General features: G+C 37.9%; 2 protein-coding genes across 2 annotated transcripts; one reads left to right on the top strand and one right to left on the bottom strand.

Moving 5' to 3' along the window:
* The first annotated feature begins 7,661 nt into the window (after nt 1-7,661).
* Nucleotides 7,662-16,245, top strand: LOC107818232 (uncharacterized). Its single transcript, XM_016644186.2, has 9 exons — nt 7,662-8,764; nt 9,576-9,705; nt 10,415-10,911; nt 12,124-12,204; nt 12,327-12,425; nt 13,054-13,167; nt 13,253-13,336; nt 14,099-14,170; nt 15,518-16,245. Exons 1-9 carry the CDS (start codon nt 8,444-8,446, stop codon nt 15,782-15,784), a joined length of 1,665 nt encoding a protein of 554 aa, XP_016499672.1. The 5' UTR covers nt 7,662-8,443; the 3' UTR covers nt 15,785-16,245.
* Nucleotides 16,246-16,507: 262 nt separating this feature from the next.
* Nucleotides 16,508-19,450, bottom strand: LOC107818231 (uncharacterized). The gene is made up of 3 exons (XM_016644185.2): nt 18,682-19,450; nt 17,529-17,777; nt 16,508-16,773 (listed from the first exon to the last, which is right to left on the bottom strand). The coding sequence occupies exons 1-3, from the start codon at nt 19,345-19,347 to the stop codon at nt 16,639-16,641; spliced, it is 1,050 nt and encodes a 349-aa protein (XP_016499671.2). The 5' UTR covers nt 19,348-19,450; the 3' UTR covers nt 16,508-16,638.
* Nucleotides 19,451-27,026: the final 7,576 nt, after the last annotated feature.

Genomic DNA, 27,026 nt, shown 5'->3' on the forward strand with positions numbered 1-27,026 from the left:
GTTGGTATCGGGCCCGTATTTTGGTTCCAGCGCCTGGTACAGGTCTTATATGTGATTTAAGATGTTTTTGTAAAGTTTGGTTAAAATCGGACGTCGTTTGACGTGTTTCGGACTTAAAATCTTAAATTTGAACTTGATGCAGTTTTTGGAAAAAAGAACTCTTGATTTTGAGGTTTGATTCATTATTTTTGAGGTTAGTTTGGCGATTTTATCGGACGGATAAGTTCGTATGATGTTGTTGAGTTAGTGCATGTGTTTGGTTAGGAGCCCCGAGGGCTCAGGAGTGTTTCAGAATGGTTTTAGCCTTGTAAAAGTTGCAGGTTCAGGAAGTTGCAGGTCTCTGAACCCTCTAGGGCGGTCCGCGAGAAATCGCGTGCGACCGCGGAGGGGCCAGCGCGGTCGCGGTCGCCTTTGTGCGGGGCGCGGTGAAGGCTGTGCGGCCGCAGTCGCCTTTGTGCGGTTCGCAAAGGGTGCTGAACTGCAGGTCTTCAGGGAGGCCTGTGCGGCCACAATCCGTTTAGTGCGGTCCGCGGTGGAGCTCCGCGGCAGCGGTCCTTTTATGCGGTCCGCGGTGAGGGTCTGAGGGGGGTATAAATAGACGAGATTTTCAGCTATTTTTCACTTTCAAAACCCCAAAAAAAGCATAAGAGGCGATTTTTCAAACAATCTTTCTTCTCCAAATCAATTGTAAGTCATTTTAAACTAGTTTTCTTCAATCATTAACATCTTTTAACATGGTTTCAACTTAAAATCAAAGATTTCATGGGGGGAAATTGGGTGTTTTGGGTAAAACCTAAGTTTTTCAAAAATTGGGGATTTGGACCTCAAATTGAGGTCCGATTTCAAAACAAATTATACATTTGGATTGTGGGGGAATGAGTAATCGGGTTTTGGTCCAAACCTCGGGTTTCGACCCCGTGGGCCCGGAGGTGATTTTGACTTTTTGGGTAAAACTTTGGGAAAACTCATTTTCATGCATTGGGGTTGATTCATTTAGCACTTATTGATGTAATTAAGTAACTTGTGACTAGATTCGAGCGGATTGGTGGTGGAATCAAGGGGTAAAGCTATAATTGAGGCTTGAGTGGTGTTCAAAGCTTCGAGGTAAGTGTTTGGTCTAACCTTAGCTTGAGGGATTAGGAGTTGAGTCTTATTTGCTACGTGCTAATTGTCGAGTACGGCGTATAAGCATGGTGACGAGTATCTATACGTTGGTGTCTAGCATGACCGTGAGTCTTTATATTGCGGATAGTCTGATCTTGTTGTATCTTTCATGCCTTAATGATGATTTCTATATGTTGTAAAAAGCATGTGAAAGAAATTGTGATCTTTGAACTTCGAGAAGCATTAGCTCGAGTGGTAATACGAATTGTGAAGGTATATGAGATAAATGGAACCCTTTGGAGCATTGGCTCAAGTGGTAAAGTTAGTTATAAAGTAAGAAGTGAAAGAAAGAGAAAGAGTTATTAAATTGTTCCCTTGCCGGGATGCTTGTCGCTTTGTTGATTATCTCCCTTGCCGGGATGTTGAGATTTATTGATATTGTTCCCTTGCCGGGACTTATCTGTTTAATTGTATTCCCTGGCCGGGACTTCTATTATTATTATTTGTTTAATCCCTTGCCCCTTGTTTGTGATTGTTGTTTGGGTGAGGAAGAGCGATAAAGCACGAAGGGTGATGCCGTGCATTATTTGCTATTGTGAGGAAATAGTGTAAAACACGAAGGGTGATGTCGTGCCATATGATGTACCAATCCGTACCGATATTCATTGATTATATTGTGAGGAAAGAGAGTAAAAGCACGAAGGGTGATGCCGTACACATTATTAAGATACGATTGATGTGGTGAGGACGGGAGTAAAAGCACGAAGGGTGATGCCGTGCATTTGTTGATTTCTGATTTCCTTGTTGATATCCGAGTTATGTTGTTTCTTTCATTACTTGTTGTTATTCGATTTACTTTGAGGTATTAGATTTCCTTATCCTATTTGCCTTGTGATTGTTGTTTGGGTGAGGAAGAGCATAAAGCACGAAGGGTGATGCCGTGTATTATTTTGGTGAGAATGAGAGTAAAAGCACGAAGGGTGATGCCGTGCAAATTGTTGATTTCTGCTTCCTTGTTGATATTCTAGTTATGTTGTTTCTTTCCTTACTTGATGCCTTTCTATTCGGAACTATATTTACCCCCACAACATGTTTCCCCTTCCCACATTGACTGGTTATTCTTGTATCTCTTTTCTGCTGTATATACATACATATATATATATGAACTGCACAAGTTTACTTGGAGTGTGGTCCTAGCCTCGTCACTACTTCGCCGAGGTTAGGCTGGACACTTACCAGCACATGGGGTCGGTTGTGTTAATACTACACTCTGTGCTCTTTTGCACAGATCCAGGTCTTGGACAACAGCAATAGTGCGGGAGTCAGCCTCCAATCCAGCGAGACACCGAGGTATTTCATGCTATCACTGATAATTGTTAAAAGAAGTAATTTGTTAATGAAGTAGCAGTTAAGAATTGGTTTGCCTAGCTCACATTAGTAGGCGCCATCACGACTCCCGAGGGTGAAAAATTCGGGTCGTGACATGAAGAAATTGTGGTAAAGAGGAAAGGTTTATATTATTATCTCCCCTGCCGGGATGTTATTGCTTTTGATATTATCTCCCTTGCTGGGACGTTATTTTTCATGATATTGTTTCCCTTGCCGGGATATTGTTGTTATGCTATTGTTTCCTTGTCGGGATTCTATTGAAATATTATTGATTTCCCTTGCCCAAATTGCTTAGTGATTGTTGCTTGGGTGAGGAAGACTGTAAAACACGAAAGGTGATGCCGTGTATATTTTCTTTAAGAGTGTTAATGCATAAAAGGTGATGTCGTGCGGATATTGTGAGGTAAAAGCACGAATGGTGATACTGTGCCACACGATGTACAATTCCGTGCCATGATATGAGTGATAATGCACGAAGGATCATTCCATGCCATGATTATGTGAGGTAAAAGCACGAAGGATGATGCCGTGCCGATTTTATTGATTTTATGGTGAGGACGAGAGTAAAAGCACGAAGGGTGATGCCGTGCACTTGTCTTTTATTTCTAATTCTTGTTGATAATTGAACTTTGGTGTTTCTTATATTTATCTGTTATTCTTCTGTTATTACTTGATGTCCCCCCAGCATATTTTTCCCCTCCCATATTTAGCTGTAATTATTTGCTTTTATTTTTCCATTGTATATGATTTAACTGCATATGTTTATTTGGTAGTCTGGTCCTAGCCTCGTCACTACTTCGCCGAGGTTAGGCTAGGCACTTACCAGCACATGTGGTCGGTTGTGCTGATACTACACTCTGCACTGTGTGTAGATCCTGGTGCTGCAACTTTTGGATCGCAACGAGGGTGTTGTCTTCAGTCTATTCAGGCGACCCGAGGTAGTCCTGCAGGCGTCCGCAGGTCCTGGCATCTCCTTCTATCTTCCAATACTGTTTCTTCTATGTGTTTTTGAACAACTTGTATTTATCTTTCGGACCCTTATTTGAAGTACTCTTAGACAGTCTGTGAAATTATGACACCAGATCTGGGTAGCTTTTTAGTTTATGGAATTGTATCGGTATTAATATTAAACTGTTACATTTCGTTTCTTCCGCTTATTTAATTCCGCTATTTATATGATATTTTCTCACCATTGTAAAAGGATTAAAATATATGAAAAATGTTAAGTAATTGGACAATTGGCTTGCCTAGCTTTCATTAGTAGGCGCCATCATGACCCCCCGAGAGTGGGAAATCCGGGTCGTGACATGCAGTCTGTGCTTTCACATGTCTGGTATTTGATTAGATCTACAAGTGACTGGTTTATGAAACATGGAGTCAGGCAAAGCTCGGGACCTGCTAATCAGTGTTAGGGTTTTAAGCTTATTTTAGCTTAAAAGAGGGTGAATGGAAAATGGAGAGGAAAATAAAATTTTGATTTTCCTTCCTTGACAAAAGGACATTGTTCCATATTGGAGGAGGAAAAGACTTTTGATGGGTATATATAAAATTGCTCTTCTTCTACCTCTTAAAGAGTTAAGAAGAAGGCAAGCCTTGCACCGTTGTCGTCATCGCTCGGCTCGGCTTTGGCTTTGGTTAATTGTTCGATTAATTTTTTGGATCAAATTTATTTGTGAATATTAAAGATTAACGTAATATTATTTAATTCAAATTATTCATTTTTGTAACGGAAAATTAATTTTCCTCTGCGTTTTGAATTTTCATTTTATTTTGCGTAAACATCCATTTACGTTATGGCCTTTTTATGTGAACAGTCATGACAGACCTTCTGAAAAGTTGCACCTCTTCGTTTAAACTCAACATATCGGCTATAAATAGCAGACCATTCTCTTGGATTTTCCTTACGAAAATTTTGAATTTCCCTCTTTCTTTCTGCATTGATTTAACTACAACAAAGCAACAATAAGCGTGATTTGCTGCCATCATTTGTGTTCGTTCAAACACTGGATTTGAAATACTGCTACACCAGTGTGTAATTCGTTCTATCCTGGAAGGAAATAATCCACAACCTCGAATACTAGGAGGGGATTAAGTTCCTTAAGGAAACACTGTGAATTCAATGAGCTCAGATTAATTTCCATTTCTTCTACATTTCTCTCTATACATTATTTTCTTCTCCAAAATTATTTTACAAATACAGTATACTAACCATGAGCAATGCCGAGATAACACAATTTAACCATGAATAATGACATCCTTTGAACTATATACGACATTAGATCTTTGACTAAGAATACAACCATAATTAAAGACTTGAAGGAGTTAGCTAGCTTAGTTTGACATTTGGAAATGTTATTCGAATACAGTCATGATTAGAGGACCTAGCTTAGTTTGACATTTGGAAATGTCGTAGAAGAAATGATGACATGGCAACTATATATAAAAAAATGGGGACACGCAATTTGAAGTAAGGCCAGCTGCACTTTGGAGCACTAATGGAGAAGACAATGAATTATAACCAGCTGAGCTTTGTTTGAGCTTTGTTTGCTTACATAATTGGTCAAGTGAAGGAACGTACACCTTTTTTTTTATTTCCTCCTATTGGATCTGGATCAATTTACTTGTATAATTTATTGACTCTAGTCTCTCTTTATCGGGGATTTGCATCTATACCTGTTTTTTAGGTCACGTTTAATTTGTGTCCGCTTTGTAAAATGAATTACAAGCGTACTCACTTTTTCGCGTAACTTCAGCATACGGGGCTAAAGTAGCAAAGGAAATCACGCAAAACTTCAGCATTCTAATAGACGGCCCTGAAGTAGCAAAGGCAATACGTTGAAGTTTTTTTGTCCTGGATAAGATGCTGAAGTTATTTAGTTCATTTGTAAAAACTTTAGCACTAAAATAGCTGAATTTTTTTTGTCCTGGATTCATTAGTTTTGTCATAAAGCTTTTTCAAAAACTTCAGCAGAAGATGCTGAAATTATTTAGTTCATTTGTAAAAACTTCATCACAAAATAAGCTGAAGTTTTTTTTGTCCTAGATAAGCTTTTTCAAAAACTTCAGTAGAAGATGCTGAAGTTATTTAGTTCATTTGTAAAAACTTCAGCACTATATAAGCTGAAGTTTTTTCTGTCCTGGATTCATTAGTTTTGTCATAAAGCTTTTTCAAAAACTTCAGCAGAAGATGCTGAAGTTATTTAGTTCATTTATAGAAACTTCAGCACTATATAAGCTGAAATTTTTGAAAAAGCTTTCTAACATACTAGATAAATAATCACCTTATTCTTTCATAGTTTATTACTATTATAAAATAATCAGATTGCCAACAATATCTAAATCATAAATTTTAGAAACAATAAACGTGAAAAAAAACAGAATTACGTGGAAATATTCACAAATTATTGTTTACTAACTTACGTAATTATTTATAATTTATTTTTAAATAATCTGATAAACATACTTATGACAATCATCCCATGAACTGAAGTTTCATAGCAACACCAACAGCCAGTGGCGGATCCAGGATCTTGTAGTCGTGGGTACTCCGCCTCTTTATCTACAGTTGTTACAGTCAGAGGCAGATGCAGTGTTCTATCGACGGGTTCAATTGAACCCATAACTTTTTACGTAGAGTAAAAATTTATATGTAAACATTCAATAAAATTGCAAAAATAGTGGATATGAACCCATAACTTTAAAAGTATATATAATGGGTTCATGGCTAAAAACCTTAACAGTTAAACCCATAGAGTTTAAATCCTGGATCCGCCTCTGGTTACGGTCACAACATATAAGTGCACAACTACGTCTTATCCCATGATGGTAAAAATATTTAAAAAATATACTAAAATTAATATTATAGTTAAAAGATTTAATTTATTCACGGTTATCCCTTGCGATTTTTATTTTTTAAATACACAATAAGCAAACAAATATCATTTTTTGCTTATTTTACGTTTATTTTCAGAATTAACTTTCAGTGCAAAACTATTAGCTTTAGATTGAACATAAATTGAATATTTTTAATTAATTACAAAAAAATTTAAATCATATTACCAATTTTCTTCTACAATCGCAAAAGATGGAGTTTCGTCAACTTAGGTTTGATGGGGTTTGGGGGAAAGAAATTAAAAAAAGCAAAGGCACTTAAAAAGAAAAGAAAATATGAAAAAGACCATTTATTTTTGGAGCCGAATGAGCCACGATATTGGGGAAGAAAACAGAAAGAGAAAGAAGAAAAATTAAAATGAAGCAAATAAAATTAAAAGAAGAATACAAGTACTGAAGGGATTATTAATATCAAAATGGAAAAAATATTTTCAGGGATGCGATTCTGGACTGTTCCATCTAGAGATCTCTCAAGTGCACTTTCTAACCAAAGCACCCACCTGCTTATTTTGTTCCTGGATGCTTACTAAAATTATTTGTTAATTTAATACTAATTGTTTACATAAAACAGTGGTTCCGCACCAAAAGCAATGGGTGCTAGAGCACCCATATGGCTCCACGTGCATCCGCCCATGCCAACAACAGCAGAAGAAAGAAGAAGAAGAAGAAACGAAAGAGGAGAATGAGGAAGAGAAAAATGGCTGAAGTTGTTTAAAAAGTGGGTACAAATTAAAACTTTTAAAAAAAATAAGTATAGATTAAATGGGAGCGACCAAATAAAATACCCCATGCAATTTTTACCTCTTTATTTGTTCTAGATATTACCAAACTTTACCTAATCATAATACATTACACTAAAATAGGAGCTGTGGCAGATTAAAAAAGCATTTAAAGATTTAGGATTGGTTTCTAATTCCTGTCCATAAAGATGAACGAGTTTGAAGTAAAATTTATTCGCGTTTACTATCAATCAATGACGACAGAATAAATAATACTAATTACTTTAAAGTTTAATCATAAGTAAGATATATAGAGATAAAATTTTATTTTGAACAACTGACATTAGATTATTTAGTTAGGTATATCGAGCACATGTAAATATACGGGAAGACATTACCTTCTTAAAGTCATGAGTCAACTTCGACTAACACCTTAAAAAAACAAAAATTTAAGTAACTGGATAAAGTGAAAAATAAAATGAAAAAGAGAAACGGTGGAAAATGGGGTCCAATCATCATGATTATTATCCCCTGTTATTTGTTAAACCTAAATTTACAAGTAAATGCCATAGATTTCCTTAAACTAAACTCTTCTCTCTCCCACACACACACACACACTAAAACAAGTCATCAGACACATTCTCTCTATCATCATCACTCTTGTCTCTTTCTCTCTCACACACACACATACTCTCTCTCTCTCTGCTTCTTTTCTTTTTGAGACTTTTTAACCTTATGTTTAGCACCTTTTTCACAAGGATTCCCTGAAAAAGCCTAGGGTTTCTTCACCCAAAATAAGAAAATCACACTCATAGAGAAAAGATGAAGAAGAATCAAAATACATTCAACACACATTCACTTGTAACCCAGTTAAAGATGGAAACTTTGTGATTGTTCAAGTCAAAAAGTACCAAGTCTTGTGCTTATATTTATTGGGAGTTGCTTTTTTGGAAACGTACATGTGAAGCAAATTACTGTTTTTTTTGTCTTTTTGGTTCTTATTATCTCATGTACCAACTGCCACTCTCCATCTAATACTACTTTTTGCTGCGTGAAGATGGAATCTTGTGGATCTTGTCTTTACTTGTTTCTGCTACTTGGGTGCTTGGATTTAATGAATTTATGATCTGGGCTTTCTTCTATATGCCTCAATTAGAGAGCTGATCCTGTAGTTAGCAGATATGTTTGTTATTAATGCTATGATTTCACAGGTTTGGTCATATGAGTTGTTCTCATATCAAAATGATGGTTACCAATAGCTGGTGTTTGGAACATTTTGAAAATTCGGGGTTTTTGGGTATTGTAGTTTTTCAGTTAGCTGTGTGTATATTAATTTAGTAATGGAGGACATTGGGTTATTTAAACAAGCTTGGATGTGGTTGCAATCAAAAAAGGATTGTTACTCTGTTGTGAGGACAGCTGCTGGCTGTTTTAGGGATAAAATTGCAATTTTTATTGAGCGGCATTGGCCAATTGTTTGCTGTGGATGTGCAAAACTAGGAAAAGGGCTCTTTATCTTGTTCAGATACTGGAAAGATTGTTTAGTACGGGGATGTCGATCGTTTGTTGGGCTTGGATCCGCCGCATTGCTAGTTATTATGTGGAGCTGTTTTCTAAGTTTAACATCGATGTCATGTCTGGTCTACGTGCTCCTTAGTATGGTATGGTTCTATTCCATTTCTGTTTGTGATTTTGCTAGAAGCTTTCTTTATCTGTAGCTTTCTACTTTTTTTGTCTGATTTGTGAGAATTGGCAGGATCTGCTACCTCTTCATTAATTGGTCGATCAATCAGCTTGATTCTGGTTTTATTGCATATGCATTGTACTTGTTAAGGCATTTAATGGCATACTAAATAAGATTTGAACATATCAACTGGTTTGTTGTTTAAATTAATGCTGCAGTAGTGTCCAAAAGTGCTTGTGTAGGGACTTTGCTCACAAGTATCTTTCGCAGGGGATTCTATGAGCAAGTACTACAGTTTTTGGTCCTTGTGATGATTTTTTCATACCTGTCATGCTTATTAAGTTCACTTTTTCTTATTGTCACATGAGAGACTATATGTTGCTTGACGATGTTCAAGATTATTATATTGTAGTATTACTTAGAAATCCAACTCCTTGAAGGTTGTATTAGACATAAAGCAAGTACCACTCTTTTCCTGTGTTTAGGGACATACAGATGTCCATGCCAATTGAATGGAGTATATTTAAAATTCAAAATTTTCCGTATTTATAATTTATAGTTCAATTAGAGTGCTTGAACTTCAACTTCATCTCTAGTTCTTGAATGAGAAAGGAAAGATATAGATGGTTACTGGAAATGGTCTCTTCTAGCTTCTTTTTTAGTCTTGTGCCACTACTACTCATTGGCCTTCCCTTTTCGCGAAAAAATACAGTATGCTATTCCACTTGTTTCATTTCCCTTTTCAATAATGAGGTGCTGATGATATCTGATACTTATTTGCTTTTCAGGGTGCTGCAGGTGCTGCTGTTCAGTATTTGGGTTGCACTCCTGGGCTTTTCATTGTGGGGCTCTTTGCTATTCTAGTTTTGTGGATCTATGCCAATTTTTGGATTACTGGTGTATTGTTTATAGTTGGAGGTTAGTTTGTTCCATCTAATGCAACTAGTTTGACCAAATTGCTTAACTTCATGTGCATGTTTTCTTTTCATTCATGGGTCAAACCATTCTTATTCAGTAAAAAATGAGACCTAATAAATGGACATGCGACTAGATAGTGTGATATCACTTGAAGGGTTACATTATTGCTTGCTTGAATCTCTTCATTACTTGAGATTTTATTAAATCTTATACGCAACCCAAAGTAAATATAGCTTTATTTTATTTGCTCTACAACATTCCCCATGAAGACGAAAACTTGGCAAGACATTTGTCTACTATTATCCTTGGGGTTAGGCGGGCAATAAAATTTAGATGGATTACATTGCATGAAAACTAGCGGTTAATTTTGGACATTCAATTGTATTATCCCTGCTCATCCAGCTGGATTCGGCTGCAGATATAGGATCTGGACTATTTGATGTGTGGACTGGATGGATGTTGTTTGTTTGGACTTTGGAATTTTCCTGTCCTGGGAGCACATGTAACTTAAAAAATTTAAATTAAGACAGAAAAGAGATACTATGGAGTAATCCTACTCTTTGAACTTCTTTTCATGTTCCTTATGGTATTGCTTCGATATGCTAAATTTCGAAAGTTATTTACTTTTCCATGGGAAAATTTGTATGTATGATATACCGTATTTTCAGATGTTATGCAACCTTTGATCCTTATTTTTGTGGCTTTGTAGGTTATCTATTTTCATTAAACCATGCAAGACTTGTGGTACTTATGGCTACCATATATGCTATGTATTGTGTAAAAGTTCGAGTTGGATATCTTGGAGTTGGTCTCTCAATAAACCTCGCGTTCCTCTCCAATGACTTAATGAACTACTTACTCCAGTGGTGTGACAATTTGAGTGAACGCACGCACGTTGAAGATTATAAAGAGTCTGAATCGTTTACTGAGGATGACTTCTCCACAGATTATGAATCATCTGTTCCTGTGGATGAACCTGAAAAGGTTCACGCTTGCAAAAGCAAAACATTCAGCGACGCTGCTTCTACTTCATCAGTTGTTACCAAACTGAAAGAACCCCCTGTTAAGCAAGTAATTAGAGAAGATGGAAATTCGCTTATTGAGATGAAGCGGATACTAGATAGTGCAGATCATTATGAAGCACTAGGGGTTTCTCGGCAAAAGAAAATTGATACTGTGCTGTTGAAAAAAGAATATCGGAAAAAGGTGTGTTATTTTTTTCACACACTATCTATTATCTTTCTGTTCATTCCTTCACTTAGAAATCTTAGCTGCCTCTCCATTAGAGTGACTGGTACTTGGTTGCTAAATGTAGTTGATTCGGCCTTGATGCCTACAGAAGAGGTCAATGCTGTTCAATGACAGCTATTATCAATTGGGAAAACTTCCAGTGGGATCTAAAACTGCTAGAGCAGACTCCTCTTCTTTCCTTTAGTGTTATTCCCCCGAATTTAAGAACTATAACACTTTTTTAGCGAAATCTTCAAACTATTATCTCTTTATATTACTGATAATAATAAAATTGTCATCTGCCTTGTATTGTTGCGAGCTGTTTTATGCAAATAGACATGAGCAACTGAAGTCAGGCAAATAAGGACCTGGTCATGACTCCTTTTTTTTTTTTTTTTTTTTTTTGCAGACAATATATTTGTTTTGGTTTAATATACATTTATGACTAGTAACTTAGTGCCCTCCCCACAGTGTGAGATAAAACTGGGTATGTTGTTGTTGTTGTAACTTAGTGGAAGAAGGCAGATGAGGATGCGTGTGTGCAAATGTATTCTCTCACAGATATACTGATGTAACTAATCTATACATTATTAACTTATTGTCAGTGGGAAGTCACGTCTAATCATAATTTTTTTTTTCCTTGTTTCCTTCAGTTTGTCTTGCAAAGGTACAATTTCTCGGTTAGAATGTTATCAAGATTAATCTACCTTCTAGCAAGTCAAAATGTTGCCAGATAGGCTTAAGCTTTGCTAGACATCCAGGCAAAAATTTAATATTATCTTCTTTGTGTGAGAGGTATTTAAAGCCAAGTGATGAGTGCGAATTACCTCACTTGTGGGGTTTTACTGGGTTATTGTTGTTGTTGATGAGTGCAAGAGACATCTACAGGAGTTCCATATCCAAATGACCTTATAACGAATTACAATGTATCATATTGATGTTGGTTGCTCATGCCGTCTTTTCTGATCTCGTTACATGTCAGATTGATACTAACTCGGGGTTCTGGAAACAGTGTATACAATGATATGAACAGAGATTTTAAACCTTCTAATTAGTTTGATGGATTTGAACTAGGCATCAAAATGTCTATGACATTCTTTGGCGCAAAATATTAAAATCTCATGTTTGATCTGATGATGTCATTTACCTTCAGTTTGATGTTAATTTTATATACATGTAATGCTTCAGGCAATGCTTGTGCACCCGGACAAAAACATGGGAAGTTCACTTGCCAGTGAATCATTTAAGAAACTTCAATGTGCATATGAGGTGATTACTGTTTTAAAATTTGATTTATCTGGTAATTGTTATTATCAAAGTATTGTTGCTTCGTATTTGTTTGAGATGCAAACTGACCGTTATGGTTTTCTGATACTTTCATTTGTTTTCAGGTTCTTTCTGATGCTGTCAAGAAGCGAGACTATGATGAGCAACTCAGAAAGGAAGAGTCTAAGAGTGTAATGCAAAGATCAGCTAGCACTTCTAACCAGGTACAACTATCTGACTGAACTTTATTTACCTCCGGTGACTCAGGCACTAGTAGGCCGCATAACAATTTTACTAATGCTTGAACATAATACAACATCTTATCCTGCAAATAAAATTATTAACGCGGGAAAGGTTTCAATGAACTAGTGTTATCAGTTTAACTGGTAAAGAGTAGATTCAATGTCTGCACCGTCCTTCGTTGAACCACCGTTTTCTTGCTATGATGACACCAAATTATATCATGCGATACTTGTTGCCCAACCAAAAAGATCCACGTTAAAGCATTTAAGATGAAACGACAATTTCTGGGCGTATGCAGAAATTGTGAGATACCCTGGAATTATCGGAAGAAAGAATTTTTACTGGAATAAGAAGTTTCACGGTACGAGTCTAAGACTGATATATGAAACTTGGATTTTAGTTAAGAGCCTGTTCAGCTTTGTAATGTTTACCCAGGGAACTTGATGCAAATAGTTACGGATCGATCTTTAAAAAACAAAGGATATCTTTCTTGCAAGCCACCAGTTCTATGTCGATTTCTTTCATGTGATAAATAAGCTGCCAAAGTTTATCTTCAGATCCTTTAACAGGGAGAATATATTTCAAAATGACTCATTCGGTATGGTTCAGGAGTCCTCTAACTACTGCGCAGAAGAGTCGAGGCGTATCCATTGCACAAAATGTGGCAACTCGCACATTTGGATCTGCACCAATCGGACAAAGGCCAAGGCAAGATGGTGCCAGGTTGGTCATCCTCGGAATTGTCTGTTATGATTGCTGTTCCTCTCTTTCACTTGTTCAAATATTAAAGAAAGCTATTGGTGTTCAGGATTGTTGTCAATATCATCAAGCCAAAGATGGAGATGGATGGGTAGAATACAAAGGATCATTGGTTTTTAATCGACCTCAAAAGGTATTAATTTTCAGAGTAATTTCTTTGTGCTGAAGGATTGATGCAAATTAGTGTTCCATTTGGTTCTTTTACTAGTTCAGTTGATACTATCATTTAGGAAGAAATTATCATTTCCTGAATATCTTGGAAGTATATTTTTTAATTATGGGTTCTCAAAGCAAGGTGAAAATCTTTATGGCATCTTATACTTGATCATTATTTGTCTAGTTAGATTTTCAATAGATAATATAGGAATCAATTTATCAAAAAATACTTAAACCATTCAAATTCCTTGGGTACTCATGTACTTAATTTTCACCTCACCTTTATTACAAAGCTGTGAATTGTTAATGTTGCAAATAAGTAAATCCATCATCTGTCTGGAATTTTCTTCTGGTTTGGTCATTCTTAATCTTTGTCTGCAACTTTCCTCTGGTTTGGTCTATCTTAACATGTTTTTTGTATCAAGCTATGATATACAGGGGTGTTTGGTGTTTTTAACTGTTTATGAGTTGTGTTTTCATATGCCTAGAGGATTTCAATCAAACTGTTAGAACTCTGGCCAATTAGTATGCCAGAACTAGACAAAGGTCAAATCCAAAGATTTGAAGTCGGCATTTAGCGGCACGTTCATAGTGGTTTCTCTTCCTTTAGTATGTAATTTTTCTTATGATAACCACATTTTCACCTCATGCTTTTTATATTTTTTCACATTTTTCTGTTCTCTATGTGTACCAATAAAATGCTCATTCTTCATATGTTCCGTATTTACTTGTCATTCAGGCGGAGATACCTCGTGCATTCGTCTGTGCCGAGGGCAAGATATTCGATGTGTCAGAATGGGCCATATGTCAGGTCAGTGTTCTCTGTTATTACTCGTACAAAGTCAGATATAGATTTAAACTTATCTGTAGGATGCTTCAATTGGCTCTTTTTGTCTGTTTTGCATCACTGCTTTCATGACATCTTCATTGAGTAAATTCCTTGGATGGTCACCCAACTTATGGAGATATCTCAGCATACTCATTTTTGTTCCTCTCAGGACAACAAAGTCCCCAACTATTGCCAATTGACTTAAAAAATAAATACCACAGATTTACACACAATGTTATATTAAAACTTAATTTTTTTAATAATAAAACTCATTTAATTCATGATCTTTATATCCATTTTTCACTAGATTGATAACTGAGAGTACTTTTATGAAGTAAACTATTCCTACTATATTTATTTAGACCACTAAATTATAAGAAAAATGATTAAGGATCCTAGAATTTGCACAACTGATAAGTTAGCTTGGATCATTATGCCTTAAGATGTTGCATATAAACTGTCAATCAAGTATTGTTGCTGTTATATGCCAAAAGTTGGTCCAATGAATTGAACCTCCAGTATTTTTAGAATCTCTCATGATATATGCTAATTTAAATAAAACGCGTCACAAAGAAACAGTCATGCAAACTTAAGATGGAGATGTTTAATACCAACTCTGGTAACAACCTTTTTATTGCTTACTAAGGTCAACCACTCCTTCCACGCCAAAAGACACATTCACAAAACCATGGCAAGCTTTACCAATTCTTTCCACTATGGAGCTCATGTTTGTTTCTCATTGTGGAATTTATAACACTTGTGAAAAAGAAAGAATGAGGTAGGACCAATATCTGCTAATTTAAACTCTCATAGATATAAGGATCATGGATTAAATGAGTTTATTATTAAAAAATAGAATTTTAATATGATATGGCATGTCAAATGTGTGATATTTATTTTCTAAGTCAAATAGCAATAGATGGGTGATTCTTGTTGTCTTAAAAGAAACAAAAGTGACTGGTGGGATATCTCCTTAAGTTGGGTGACCATCCAGGGAATTTACTCCATCTTCATTCTAAACATCATTGTCATCGTTTTCTATGTATGTTGATAAATGTTTTTTTTTTGGGGGGAGTGACACGAAGCTGGTGGATAAGAAATTGATTGTTCAACCTGTTGAAAAAATAAAATATCAAATATGTTTGGCTTCCGTGTTGTGGTCTCTGTGCAACTTATTTTGCAACTAGTAGTCATTGCTCCTGTGGAAGTAATAGAATAATCCCAGCATCAAAACTATTGTTCTGAAAAAAGAAAAGCTATTATTGTGAAAAAAGATTGAAAAATGACGTTTTCTGCTAGTACTTGTGTTGACCAATCTCCTCTGTGCAGGGTATGGCCTGTAGACCGAATACCCATAGGCCGAGTTTCCATGTAAACATGGTTGGATTAGAGAAATCAACCCAGAGATCCAATTCAAGCAGGTATCCCTGGGAGTTGGATGCTGAGATGACAGATGAAGATGAAGAATTCGAGCTGTGGCTCCAACAAGCTCTAGCTTCTGGACTTTTTTGCGAAACTCCAAAGCGCAGAAAGACTTGGAGTCCTTTCAAGTTGAATCAGATGAAAGGAAAGAAGCAATGGAGAAGGTCTTCATAAGCACATGCATCAAAATTGGCTATGAATTTGTGCATGCCACTCTTTTGATGGATCAACATCCACTGCCCCTAAAATCAGGACAAAACAAAAAATGAGGATAATAACACACGAAGCGATATCTTTAAGGTTTCCTTATGCATCACTCGAAGATGACTGAGCTTCTCATCAAGGGAGAAGCCATACGTTGGCTTGGCTAAGGAAGTAAAAATGTGCTGGTTTAGCTGATCCATTTGTAAATAGCATCCTAATTATGTGGCAGTGCATTTATCTATTGCGATGCTCGGTTTTTTATCAAGATCCTTTTGGATTGAGTAGGAGGTACAAAACTGAGTAAATCTTTGTACATCTGATGATCCTGCCTGGATTTGTACTATTTTAGGTGCAATAAATTTCAGAGAAGATATTGTACTTTTTATGCAATTGTAGGACAATTCATATTATTGATTCCACTGCATTATCCACATATTTAGAAGCGAGATGTACATTTTTTTCCTGCCACTGCACATAGTTAGATCAGGATCATCTTCCAACAAAACTGAAATAATAGATCATGTTAACTCTAATCCTAGTTTCATTAGTTGCAAGCAGAAAGCAGTGTATTTTGTTACATTGTTCAAACTATATTCTAGTATTGAAGTGTGATATGCTATTTGGTAACTAGCAGTGTCTTTTTCTTAGTGTGTAATTGAGAGAAGTAAAAAATTCTTTGCACAAGATCAGAGATAATCAAAAAATTAATATCATTCAGCAAAGTCCAAGTATCATAGTTGACATTTTCAGACCCAAGAGAAGAGAATTCGTCCCCCCACATCCTTCCTCTTAATTTCTTTGGCTCTTTCTCTTTCTGTTACAGATCACCTTCCTCTAAATCCAGTTATAAATCTGTGGATGCCAGCAAAATCTGATATCATCTTCACTTTAGAAAAGCTGTCTTGCTTCTTAGTCTCAATATACTGGACTAAGAATTTGCTCTGTTCTTCACCATTTGTCTGCAGCACCATGATGAAGAGCATTAATAAGCAAATAAAAAGAGAGAAGCTTTTGCAATGCAAGTATCAAGGCAAAATGGCCTCGGAGCCACCTAAACTTGCACCCATTTGTCAACCGGTAAACAAACTTATAATCTTTCCCTTCTAACACCTCTACTTGAGAAAATGACTACTAATAAGCATTTTGTATTGAACATGTTCATCAATTGCTCTGACACGAATGCCATGCCATGTCACATAACGTGTTCATCAATTGCTCTGACACGAATGCCATGTCACATGCTTGATCTTTATTATATGACATGTGGAGTTTTTGGGTCCCACATTTTGAAAAAAAATAGTTTATTAGATTTTTAGCTTATTTTTCTTTCTCTTTTTTTCCACCGTAGCTCTATCGATAGTCCACCAACGAGAAGGGGAGAGGGATAGGTTTTTTCTTTTTCTTTTTCATTTATATTTTTTTTCTGAATCTAATATTTTTTAATAAAAACAATTCTATCTACGCGCTTTGACAACGTGATTTTCACTCAATGTGGCCATGTCAGCTACATCGATTTCACATAGGCACGGTCAACGGTCAAAAGTATTTATTAGTAGTTATTTTCTCAAGTAGAAGCCTTAAAATGGGAAAATTATAAGTTTATTTACCGTGTTGACAAATGGGTACAAATTTAAGTGGCCCTGAACCCATTTTGCCAAGTATCAAAGAAGACATGCTCAAAATCATGTTTACTCATATATGAGTGGTTGGTTACCTCAAATGCAAAGAAACCACCAGGTTTCAACATTGAAACAGCCCCATCACAAAGATGGATAAGATCATTCATACCACTTACTCCGCCATCCAACGCTAGTCTAGGTTCATGTCTAGCCACTTCAGCTTGTAGCCCATCAATATCTTTGCTTGGAATATATGGTGGGTTACTAACCAGTCCCACAAATTCTCCTTCATCATCTTCTCTCAATGGCTCAAACCAGGATCCTTGCTTTACCAACACTTTTTCCTGCCATACACAATACAAGAAAATGTACAATTCACTAATTCTATAGAAAATTCTGAATTTTTTTTTATCAAGAAAACCCAAATTCTCATCTTTCTTCAGCCACAAAGATTTTAAGACTCACCACTTTGTTTAGACTAACCAAGTCTCAAACAAGTTTGGGACGGCTATATGAATTCCCATTGACCATGTCTACTAGTCCCTCCTTTTCAAATTAGATGAGGTTCTTTACTTTTTAGTCTGTTCCAAAATAAATGATACATTTCTAAATTTGGAAATAATTCAACTTTAAACTCTTCATTTTACCCATTTTACCCTTAATGAAAAACTTTTATAACCACATAAATGTCATGGCCCCACAAAGTTTTTACCCCTTCACCTTTTAATACCACAAGTTTCAAACGTTTTTTTTTTCTTTAACTCCGTGCCGAGTCAAACTACCTCATCTAAATTGAAAAGGATGGAGTACTATTTAGATTCATCTGAGGCCAACATCATACATTTGCAAGACTAACTAATACTGCAAGCCTTTTAAAGTCGAAATTGATTCAATTAGCTTTAACGTCAAACAAGAAGCATATTAAGAGCCAGTAAACAAAACAGAACAAAACACTAACCTCCAACTAGAGATTTTAAGAATCACCATTTTTGCTAGACTAACCACAACAACTAGTCCTTAGTCCCAAACAAGTTAGGGTCGGCTATATGAATTCCCACTGACCATGTTTATTATACTACTTAGATTCATCTGAGGCCAACGTCATACATTTGCAAGACTAACCAATACTGCACACTTATAAAAGTCGAAATTGATTCAGTTAGCTTTAAAGATCAACCAACTTGAGAAATTCGACTTAAAAGTCTCAAACAAAAAGAGCCAATAAACAAAATTGAAGAAAACACTAACCTCCAAACCATACCTCTGCACATTATAAGATGCAACAGCAGCAGCAACAGGGCTTATGTCAGTAGCAACAACTCTACCAGAATTACTCAAAATCCTTGCAATCCCAATAGCAAGTGCACCACTTCCAGTCCCTAAATCAGCCCATAGGCCTTCCCTTAACTCCTCATTCTCCTTAATAGAATCTTCTACAAGGTCCACAATCAGCTCGGTCTCAGGCCTTGGTATTAAAACCCCTTCTTCTACACTCAAAACCAAATCCCTCCAATGCTCACAACCCACCACATACTGAAACGGCCTTCTTTCTTCTACCCTTTGTTTCCACAACGTATATAGTTCTTCTAAAGATGTCCTGATTGAAACTGGGGTGGCATTATCGTTATAATTGTTGTGGGTTTGGTGTGAGAGTGATTTGGGTTGTTCGAGTGCATCTTCAACGAGCCAATTTAGCTCTCGGAGCAACAGGTCGGAGTCTGGACCATTGTCTAGGTCCAAGAAAGTGGAACCCACAGAAGAAGCTAGGGATTTAGCCCAAAGGTGCCATTTCTTGAGGTCTGATAAGGTTGTTTTGAAGATAGGTGGCTTTAGAAATAGCGGTGTTTGAGGTTTGACTGAGGTTGCTAGACAAACAGCGCAACATGAGATGGGTCGAATGAAGCTCAACCTCATCTCTCCCAACTCTCTCGCCAGTCGCAACTCCGTACCTTCTTGTGGATATTTTAACACCAGTCCGACTCCCCAATAATAAGATCATAACTAATTAAAAATGAGTTTCAAAGAATCTGCAATATTAAACAATCTATTATCATTATATAAAGGGATAATAATCAAATTTGCCTCTATTGTTCGATTTTAGATTAAATATAGCTCCGTTAATCTATGGGCTTTGTACACGGTTGAAACCAGGGCCCACCCAATTTTACTATTTGACCGAGACTAGAGTTGCATCGAAGGTCGACTCCTTAGTGGATCAAACCAAAGCACGAGGACAAGGTACCGAGTTTGGGAATTGAGGTACCTGTCGAAATCAAGGCCAGTGGCGATCGAGACCAAATGAGATAGACATCGAGCAAAATCGGAGATAACACAATAACAAAAATGCGAGATATCTGTGACTAGTCGAAGATCATGGCATTAATCTCGGAACGGATCAAATCAGGAACAATTGATCAGCTAATCATGGGATTTCCTTATGTAATTAGAGTTATACCATAAGTAGAATTCCTCTACTATATAAAGGGAGGGGGGGTTTAATCATTTGTAAGACACATCGTTCACACATATCAAAGCAATATAACATTTTTTCTCCAGCTTATATTCTTGTTCGTCAGCTTGCTTATTTCTTAACTATTTTAGCATTAATCAATTCGAGGGCACTCTAGCTCGAGGGCTGAATTACGTTACAACACTGGTTTGTTTTGTCTTATTGTTGATTTCTATTACTAATCTTCATATTTATCAATTGGTATTAGGTGAAATCACGTGTCCTTAAAACCACATTATATGTTTAATTGTTATCCAATTTTAAGGGTAAACAGTTTGGCGCCCACGGTGGGGCTAAGGATAATAGTGATTGCTTGGTATTAATTCTCATAACACACACTGCTTTACGCTTGTTCTCGTAAGTGTCTTTGATTTCAAGAATCAACATGTCAAACTCTCAAGTAGCACCTACTCACACAAACAACGACCTTGGTCTTCATGGAGAGAACGAAAACATAGCCGCCCTGAAAAACGGAGTACCTCCAGTCAATCCCGATGGACTACCGGTCATAGACCCAGTCGATGTCAGCTCCCACATTGCCATTAATGGGAATTTGGGCGTCGACCCTGAAAATAGCATCCGCAAAATGCTCGAGCAGCCGGTCAGAACGCACAGAGCAGCGAAGAAGGCATAATTAGCCTTCGAATGATATTCGAGATGTTGCAGAGTCAACAAGCTGCGATAGCACAACTTCAAAATCAGAATCGAGCACCAAGGAGAATTGAGCTCGAAACATCACAAGAAGTTGTTTATAGAGCCGAACCTGTACCAGAGAAACCGAACGCCAATGAATCGGGGACTGACGCCACCATTATGAAAATGCTCGAGGAGCTCCTTGGTGCTCGAATGATATTTGAGATGTTGCAGAGTCAACAAGCTGCGATAGCACAACTTCAAAATCAGAATCCAGCACCAAGGAGAATTGAGCTCGAAACATCATAAGAAGTTGTTCATAGAGCCGAACCTGTACCAGAGAAACCGGACGCCAATGAATCGGGGACTGAGGCCATCATTATGAAAATGCTCGAGGAGCTCACTGAATGGATTGAATCAGGTGAAAAGAAAATCGAGGCTAATGACAAAAAGGTCGAAACATACAACTCCCGGGTTGACCAAATATCGGGGGCACCACCGATTCTAAAGGGTTTGGATTCGAAGAAGTTCGTGCAGAAGCCTTTCCCTCCAAGTACGGCTCTGAAGCCCATCCCAAAGAAATTTCGCATTCCAGAAATTCACAAATACAATGGAACCACCAACCCTAATGAGCATGTCACTTCTTATACATGCGTAATAAAGGGGAATGACTTAGAAAATGATGAGATTGAATCCGTTTTATTGAAAAAAATTGGAGAAACTTTATTGAAAGGGGTGATGATATGGTACCCATAATTTGCCACCCAATTCCATCGATTACTTTGCCATGCTTGCAGATTCCTTCGTAAAGGCACACGTCGGGGCAATAAAGGTTGCGACTAGGAAGTCGGACCTCTTCAAAGTGAGACAAAAGAACAACGAAATGTTAAGGGAATTCGTATCTCGGTTCCAGATGGAACGTATGGACCTACCCCCAGTCACAGCTGATTAGGCTGTTCAAGCTTTCACTCAAGGTTTGAACGAACGAAGTTCGATAGCATCACGACGACTAAAGTAGAATTTAATTGAATATTCAGCTGTGACCTGGGCCGATGTATATAATCGATATCAGTTGAAGATCATGGTCGAGGATGATCAATTGGGAACCCCTTCTGGTTCCATTTACCCAAATAGGCCCATCGGTAGAATTCAAAGGGACATCGATAGAGAACCCCGATCGAACAGAGATCGGTACCAACCATACATCGCAGATTGTAAAAACAACGGCCCAGGACGTAATCCCGTTCAAAAAGATCAAAGAAATGATCGAGGACATAGCTCCCGAGGGCTCATGAATAAAAGTGGATTCGATAAACATGCCGAGCCCACAGAAGCACCACGACTATCAAAATACAACTTCAGCATCGATGCATCGGGTATTGTGTCAGCCATTGGACGGATCAAGAAAACTAGATGGTCCAAACCCCTACAAACCAATCTAGCTCAAAGGAACCCTAATCAAATATGCAATTACCATGGTACCCACGGTCACAAAATCGAAGACTGCATATAGCTGAGGGAGGAGGTAACTTGTTTATTCAACGAGGGCGCTTTCGAGAATTGTTACGTGACCAGACCAAGAATCACTTCAAAAACAGGGATTTGAATAGGTAAAACAAGCAGGAAGAGCCACATCATATGATTTATATGATCGTTGGAGGGGTCGATATTCCTCAAGGACCGGTATTTAAACATACCAAGGTGACATCACAAGGGAAAATCGAACTTGGGACTACTTACCAAAAGAAACTTTGTTTTTCAACGACGAGGATGCATAAGGGGTCGAAAAACCTCACAATGACACACTGGTAATATCTATCCTTATGAATAAAATTCAAGTTAAACGTGTGTTGATTGATCCAGGTAGTTCGGAAAACATTATTCGATCAACGGTCATAAAGCAACTCAGACTCCAAGATCAAATCGTGCCCACAACTCGAGTACTTAACGACGTCAACATGGCAAGTGAAACCACAAAAGGGGAAATTATTTTGCCAGTAAATATGGCTGGAACCATACAAGATACAAAGTTCCATGTGGTCAAAGGTGACATGAGGTACAACACGCTGCTCGGAAGGCCTTGGATCCATAACATGAGGGCAGTGCCTTTGACGCTTTATCAAGTCCTAAAGTTCCCAACATCAGAAGGAATCAAAATGGTGTACGGTGAACAACCCGCCGCTAAAGAAATGTTTGTAATCGACGAAGTAGAACTGGTATCGACGCTTTCATTAACAAAGGGATCAGAGTCAAAGGGAAAGCAAGAAGTCAAATAGCAACCACAGTCACCGGCCTCGGCCAGATCGGAGGAGCATGAAACTTTCGAGGATGATGATTGTATGATACCTCGAAACTTCGTAATCCCCCATGATTCTAATGCAACGAAGTCAATGGTCAAAGAGTTGGAACAGATCATGCTGATCGAGCATCTGCCCGATCGAAAGGTATACCTAAGCACGGGGTTAACCCCCGAGCTCAAGAAAAAACTAGTTCAATTCCTTTTAGATAACATGGATTATTTTGCTTGGTCCCACCTAGATATGACATGTATCCCACCAGAGATTACTACGCATCGACTAAGCTTGGACCCAAAGTTCCGACCGGTAAAATAAAAGAGAAGGCCCAGTCCGAGGTAAAACATGCATTCATTAAGGACGAGGTAACCAAACATCTCAATATAGGTTCCATTCAGGAGGTAAAATATCCCGAATGGGTAGCAAACATAGTACTAGTCCCTAAGAAGGGAAATATACTTAGAATGTGCGTAGACTACAAGGATTTAAACAAAGCATGTCCTAAAGATTCTTTTCCTCTGCCGAATATCGATCGCATGATCGATGCCATGGCCGGCCACGAGATCTTTAGTTTTCTCGATGCCTACTCCGGGTACAACCAAATACAAATGAACCCAGAAATCAGGAAAAGACTCCGTTCATCACTAAATACAGCACCTATTGCTATAATGTAATGCCGTTCAGACTAAAAAATGCTGGTGCTACTTATCAATGCCTAGTAAATCGAATGTTCGAAGAATAAATAGGTAAATCAATGGAGGTTTGATGTGTTAGTTGAGTCCCTGCGAGCAGAGGACCATTTAAAATATTTGCAGGAGACCTTCAACATACCGAGAAAATACAACATGAAGCTCAACCCGGAGAAATGTGCATTCGGGGTCGGTTTGGGCAAGTTCCTCGATTTTATGGTATCAAATCGGGGGATCAAAATCAACCCCATAAAATCAAGGCAATTGAAGACATTACAGTTGTTGATAATGTCAAGGCTTTACAAAGGTTAACAGGGCGCATAACCGCCCTAGGTCGATTTATTTCGCGGTCCTCAGATAGGAGCCACCAGTTCTTCTCACTACTTAAGAAGAAGAGAAATTTTGCATGGACCCCGGAATGTCGATAAGCCTTGGAGGAACTCAAACGATACATGTCGAGCCTGCCATTGCTTCACACCCCAAAAGCGGACGAGCAACTCTACTTATACTTAGCGGTCTCAGAGATAGCGGTAAGTGGTATCTTAGTTCGAGAAGAGCAAGGTACACAATTTCCTATTTACTATGTCAATAGGACCCTAGGTGAGGCCGAGACCTGGAACCCACACTTAGAAAAATTAGCGCTCATTTTAATAAGCGTCTCTAGGAAATTAAAACCATATTTTCAATGTTACCCAATTTGTGTTGTAACCACCTATCCCTTTCGCAACATTTTTCACAAGCCCGAACTCTAGAGTCGATTGTCCAAATGGGCTATCAAGATCAGCGGGTACGATATCGAGTATCAACCCCGAACGACCATCAAGTCTCAAATCTTGGAAGACTTTGTGGCCGACTTCACGCCAGCCCTTGTACCCGAGGTCGAAAAGGAACTATTATCAAAATCAGGTACATTATCGGGGGTGTGGTCCCTCTTCACAGATAGCGCTTCGAACGTGAAGAGGTCCGAGATAGACATCGTTTTGAAGCTGCCCATAGGTAATACAATTAGATAGTCTATTAAAACTTCAAAATTAACTAACAATGAGGCTGAGTATGAGGATATGATTGCAGGTCTCGAGCTAGCTAAGAGCTTGGGACCAGAGGTTATCAAGGCCAAGTGTGACTCCCAACTTGTGGTAAATCAAGTCAACAAAACTTTGCCCTTGCAAATTTGGGATCATCGATCGAAGATAATGAACTTAGCTCGAGGACTGTCGTACACCTTTCGAGGTTAGTAATCGAAGAAGGGCACGCCGAAATAAACTCCACAAATCTAACTTGGGATTGGAGGAATAAGTACATCGAATACCTAAAGAATGGGAAGCTTCCATCAGATCCTAAGGAATCGAGGACTCTACGCTTGAAGGCCGCACGATTCACATTGGATGAGGATGGAACACTATATAGGGGAATGTTCGATGGACCGTTGGCAAAATGTTTGGTACCAGGAGACACCAACTATGTTTTATGGGAAATTCATGAGGGCACTTAGGGAAATCATTCTGGTTCCGAGTTATTGTTTCACAAAGTCATCAGAGCAGGGTACTATTGGGCCAATATGGAAAAAAATACAAAAACATTTGTTCGAAAGTGCGACAAATGTCAAAGATATGCACCGATGATCCACCAACCCGGAGAGCAACACCACTCAGTCCTATCCCCATGGCCATTCATAAAATGGGGAATGGATATCGTCGGCCCTCTTCCATCGGCCCCAGGTAAAGCTAAATTCATTTTGTTTATGACTGATTATTTCTTTAAATGGGTTGAAGCACTGGCCTTCGAGAAAGTCAGAGAAAAATAAGTCATAAACTTCGTTTGGGACCACATTATATGCTGATTCAGGATGGCTGTCGAGATCGTATGCGACAATGGAAAGCAATTCATCGGCAACAATGTGACAAAGTTTCTCGAAGACCACAAAATAAAAAGGATCATGTCAACGCCATATTATCCTAGTGGGAACGGGCAGGCTGAATCGAAAAACAAGACTATCATCCAAAATCTAAAGAAAAGATTGAACGAAGCTAAAGGAAAATGGAGAGAAATATTGCCCGAGTTCTTTTGGGCATATCGAACAACATCGAATTCCAGTACAGGGGCAACACCGTTCTCTTTAGTATATGGTGCCGAAGCTCTGATCCGGTCGGAGTCGGGGAACCTAACTTCAGGTTTCAGTATTCAAAGGAAGAGTCAAATCAAGAGGCTATGAATATGAGCCTCAAATTGCTAGATGAAATACGGGAAGCCGCCCTCGTTCGAATAGCAGCACATAAATAGCGGATCAAAAGGTATTACAACCGAAGAGCCAATCTTCGACACTTTAAAACCAGGGACTTAGTTCTGAGAAAGGTCACCCTCAATACTCGAGACCCAAACGAATGAAAACTTGGCCCGAACTGGGAGGGACCGTATCAGGTCCTTGATATCGTCGAAAAAGGATCCTACAAACTTGGCACGATGGACGATGAGCAATTACCAAACAATTGGAACGTATCACTCCTGAAACGATATTATTGTTAAGGTATGACCTTCTCCATTTTTTGTTTATATTTTATAATAACCAATTACAGGTGTTCAATCGAAGTCGTCAAAGGATTTTTCATCACAAAGTCCTTAGGTCTGAAGCACGCGTTTCACTCTTTTTTCCTTAGACCGGTTTTTGTTCCAAATGAGTTTTTACGGCGAGGTTTTTAATGAGGCAACCATTATTCGTGCTAACTTAGAACAATTCAACAGTATCCAAGGCTTCTTTACAATCAACCTCGAATAGTGGGGGGCTTCACTCTCGGATGTCAACTTTGCTACAAGAAAGATACTTCGTGTCAACTAGATCTCGATAGGTAAAATTTTGTAAGGTCCAAATGGACAAATGAACCGTGCCCATGTAGATTATTCGAGCCCTAAAGGCAAACATGTATGAATGTATAATCTATTGAGAGAAGTATTTTTCCTTGCCAAATATTTCATGCCTTAGAGAAATTTTTATTTTACAATTTCATACTTTTGGTCTATTGTTGAAACATGCTTACGAGCCGATCATAAGTGTAGTTCAAACAACTTACCCCATACTCGGAGACTGCCTTCCGAAAAATCAACGTAATTAAATTATTAGAGTCTCAAGATCATAAGACCTTAAAAAGGCAACCCTCATTTTAATAGGCCATGGCCACCCTTCTTGGGGACTGACACTTCGAACAATATGGGGAAACAAGCCTAAGAGGAAAATCCCATGTTAAAGGCTACGACCAAACTATCACGATTCGGAGACGTCCAAATTTCATAATAAAATAGGCTTTCTAATATCTTCACAAAATCGGTTAAAAAGGCTACCCTCGGCAAAATTATAAAAGGTTTCGATAACACCAACCCTCAAAAACCCGAAGGGGTACCAGATTTTTCAAACTCTCGAATAACCTTATTTCATGCTAAGGCATAACAAATTTTTATATGATTAACGTTTTAAGA

This window comes from Nicotiana tabacum, chromosome 10, assembly GCF_000715075.1.
Source record: "Nicotiana tabacum cultivar K326 chromosome 10, ASM71507v2, whole genome shotgun sequence".
Taxonomy (NCBI): Eukaryota; Viridiplantae; Streptophyta; class Magnoliopsida; order Solanales; family Solanaceae; genus Nicotiana; species Nicotiana tabacum.

What these genes read in the sequence shown, in the direction of transcription:
- LOC107818232 (XM_016644186.2), top strand. Translation starts at nt 8,444, where the DNA reads ATGGAGGACATTGGGTTATTTAAACAAGCTTGGATGTGGTTGCAATCA. An exon ending in TCTACGTGCTCCTTAGTATG is followed by an intron (nt 8,765 to 9,575) that starts GTATGGTTCTAT and finishes TTTGCTTTTCAG; the next exon opens with GGTGCTGCAGGTGCTGCTGT. An exon ending in AACTTCAATGTGCATATGAG is followed by an intron (nt 12,205 to 12,326) that starts GTGATTACTGTT and finishes ATTTGTTTTCAG; the next exon opens with GTTCTTTCTGATGCTGTCAA.
- LOC107818231 (XM_016644185.2), bottom strand. Translation starts at nt 19,347, where the DNA reads ATGAGGTTGAGCTTCATTCGACCCATCTCATGTTGCGCTGTTTGTCTA. An exon ending in TGCAGAGGTATGGTTTGGAG is followed by an intron (nt 17,778 to 18,681) that starts GTTAGTGTTTTC and finishes TGTGTATGGCAG; the next exon opens with GAAAAAGTGTTGGTAAAGCA. An exon ending in GTGGTTTCTTTGCATTTGAG is followed by an intron (nt 16,774 to 17,528) that starts GTAACCAACCAC and finishes ATGGTGCTGCAG; the next exon opens with ACAAATGGTGAAGAACAGAG.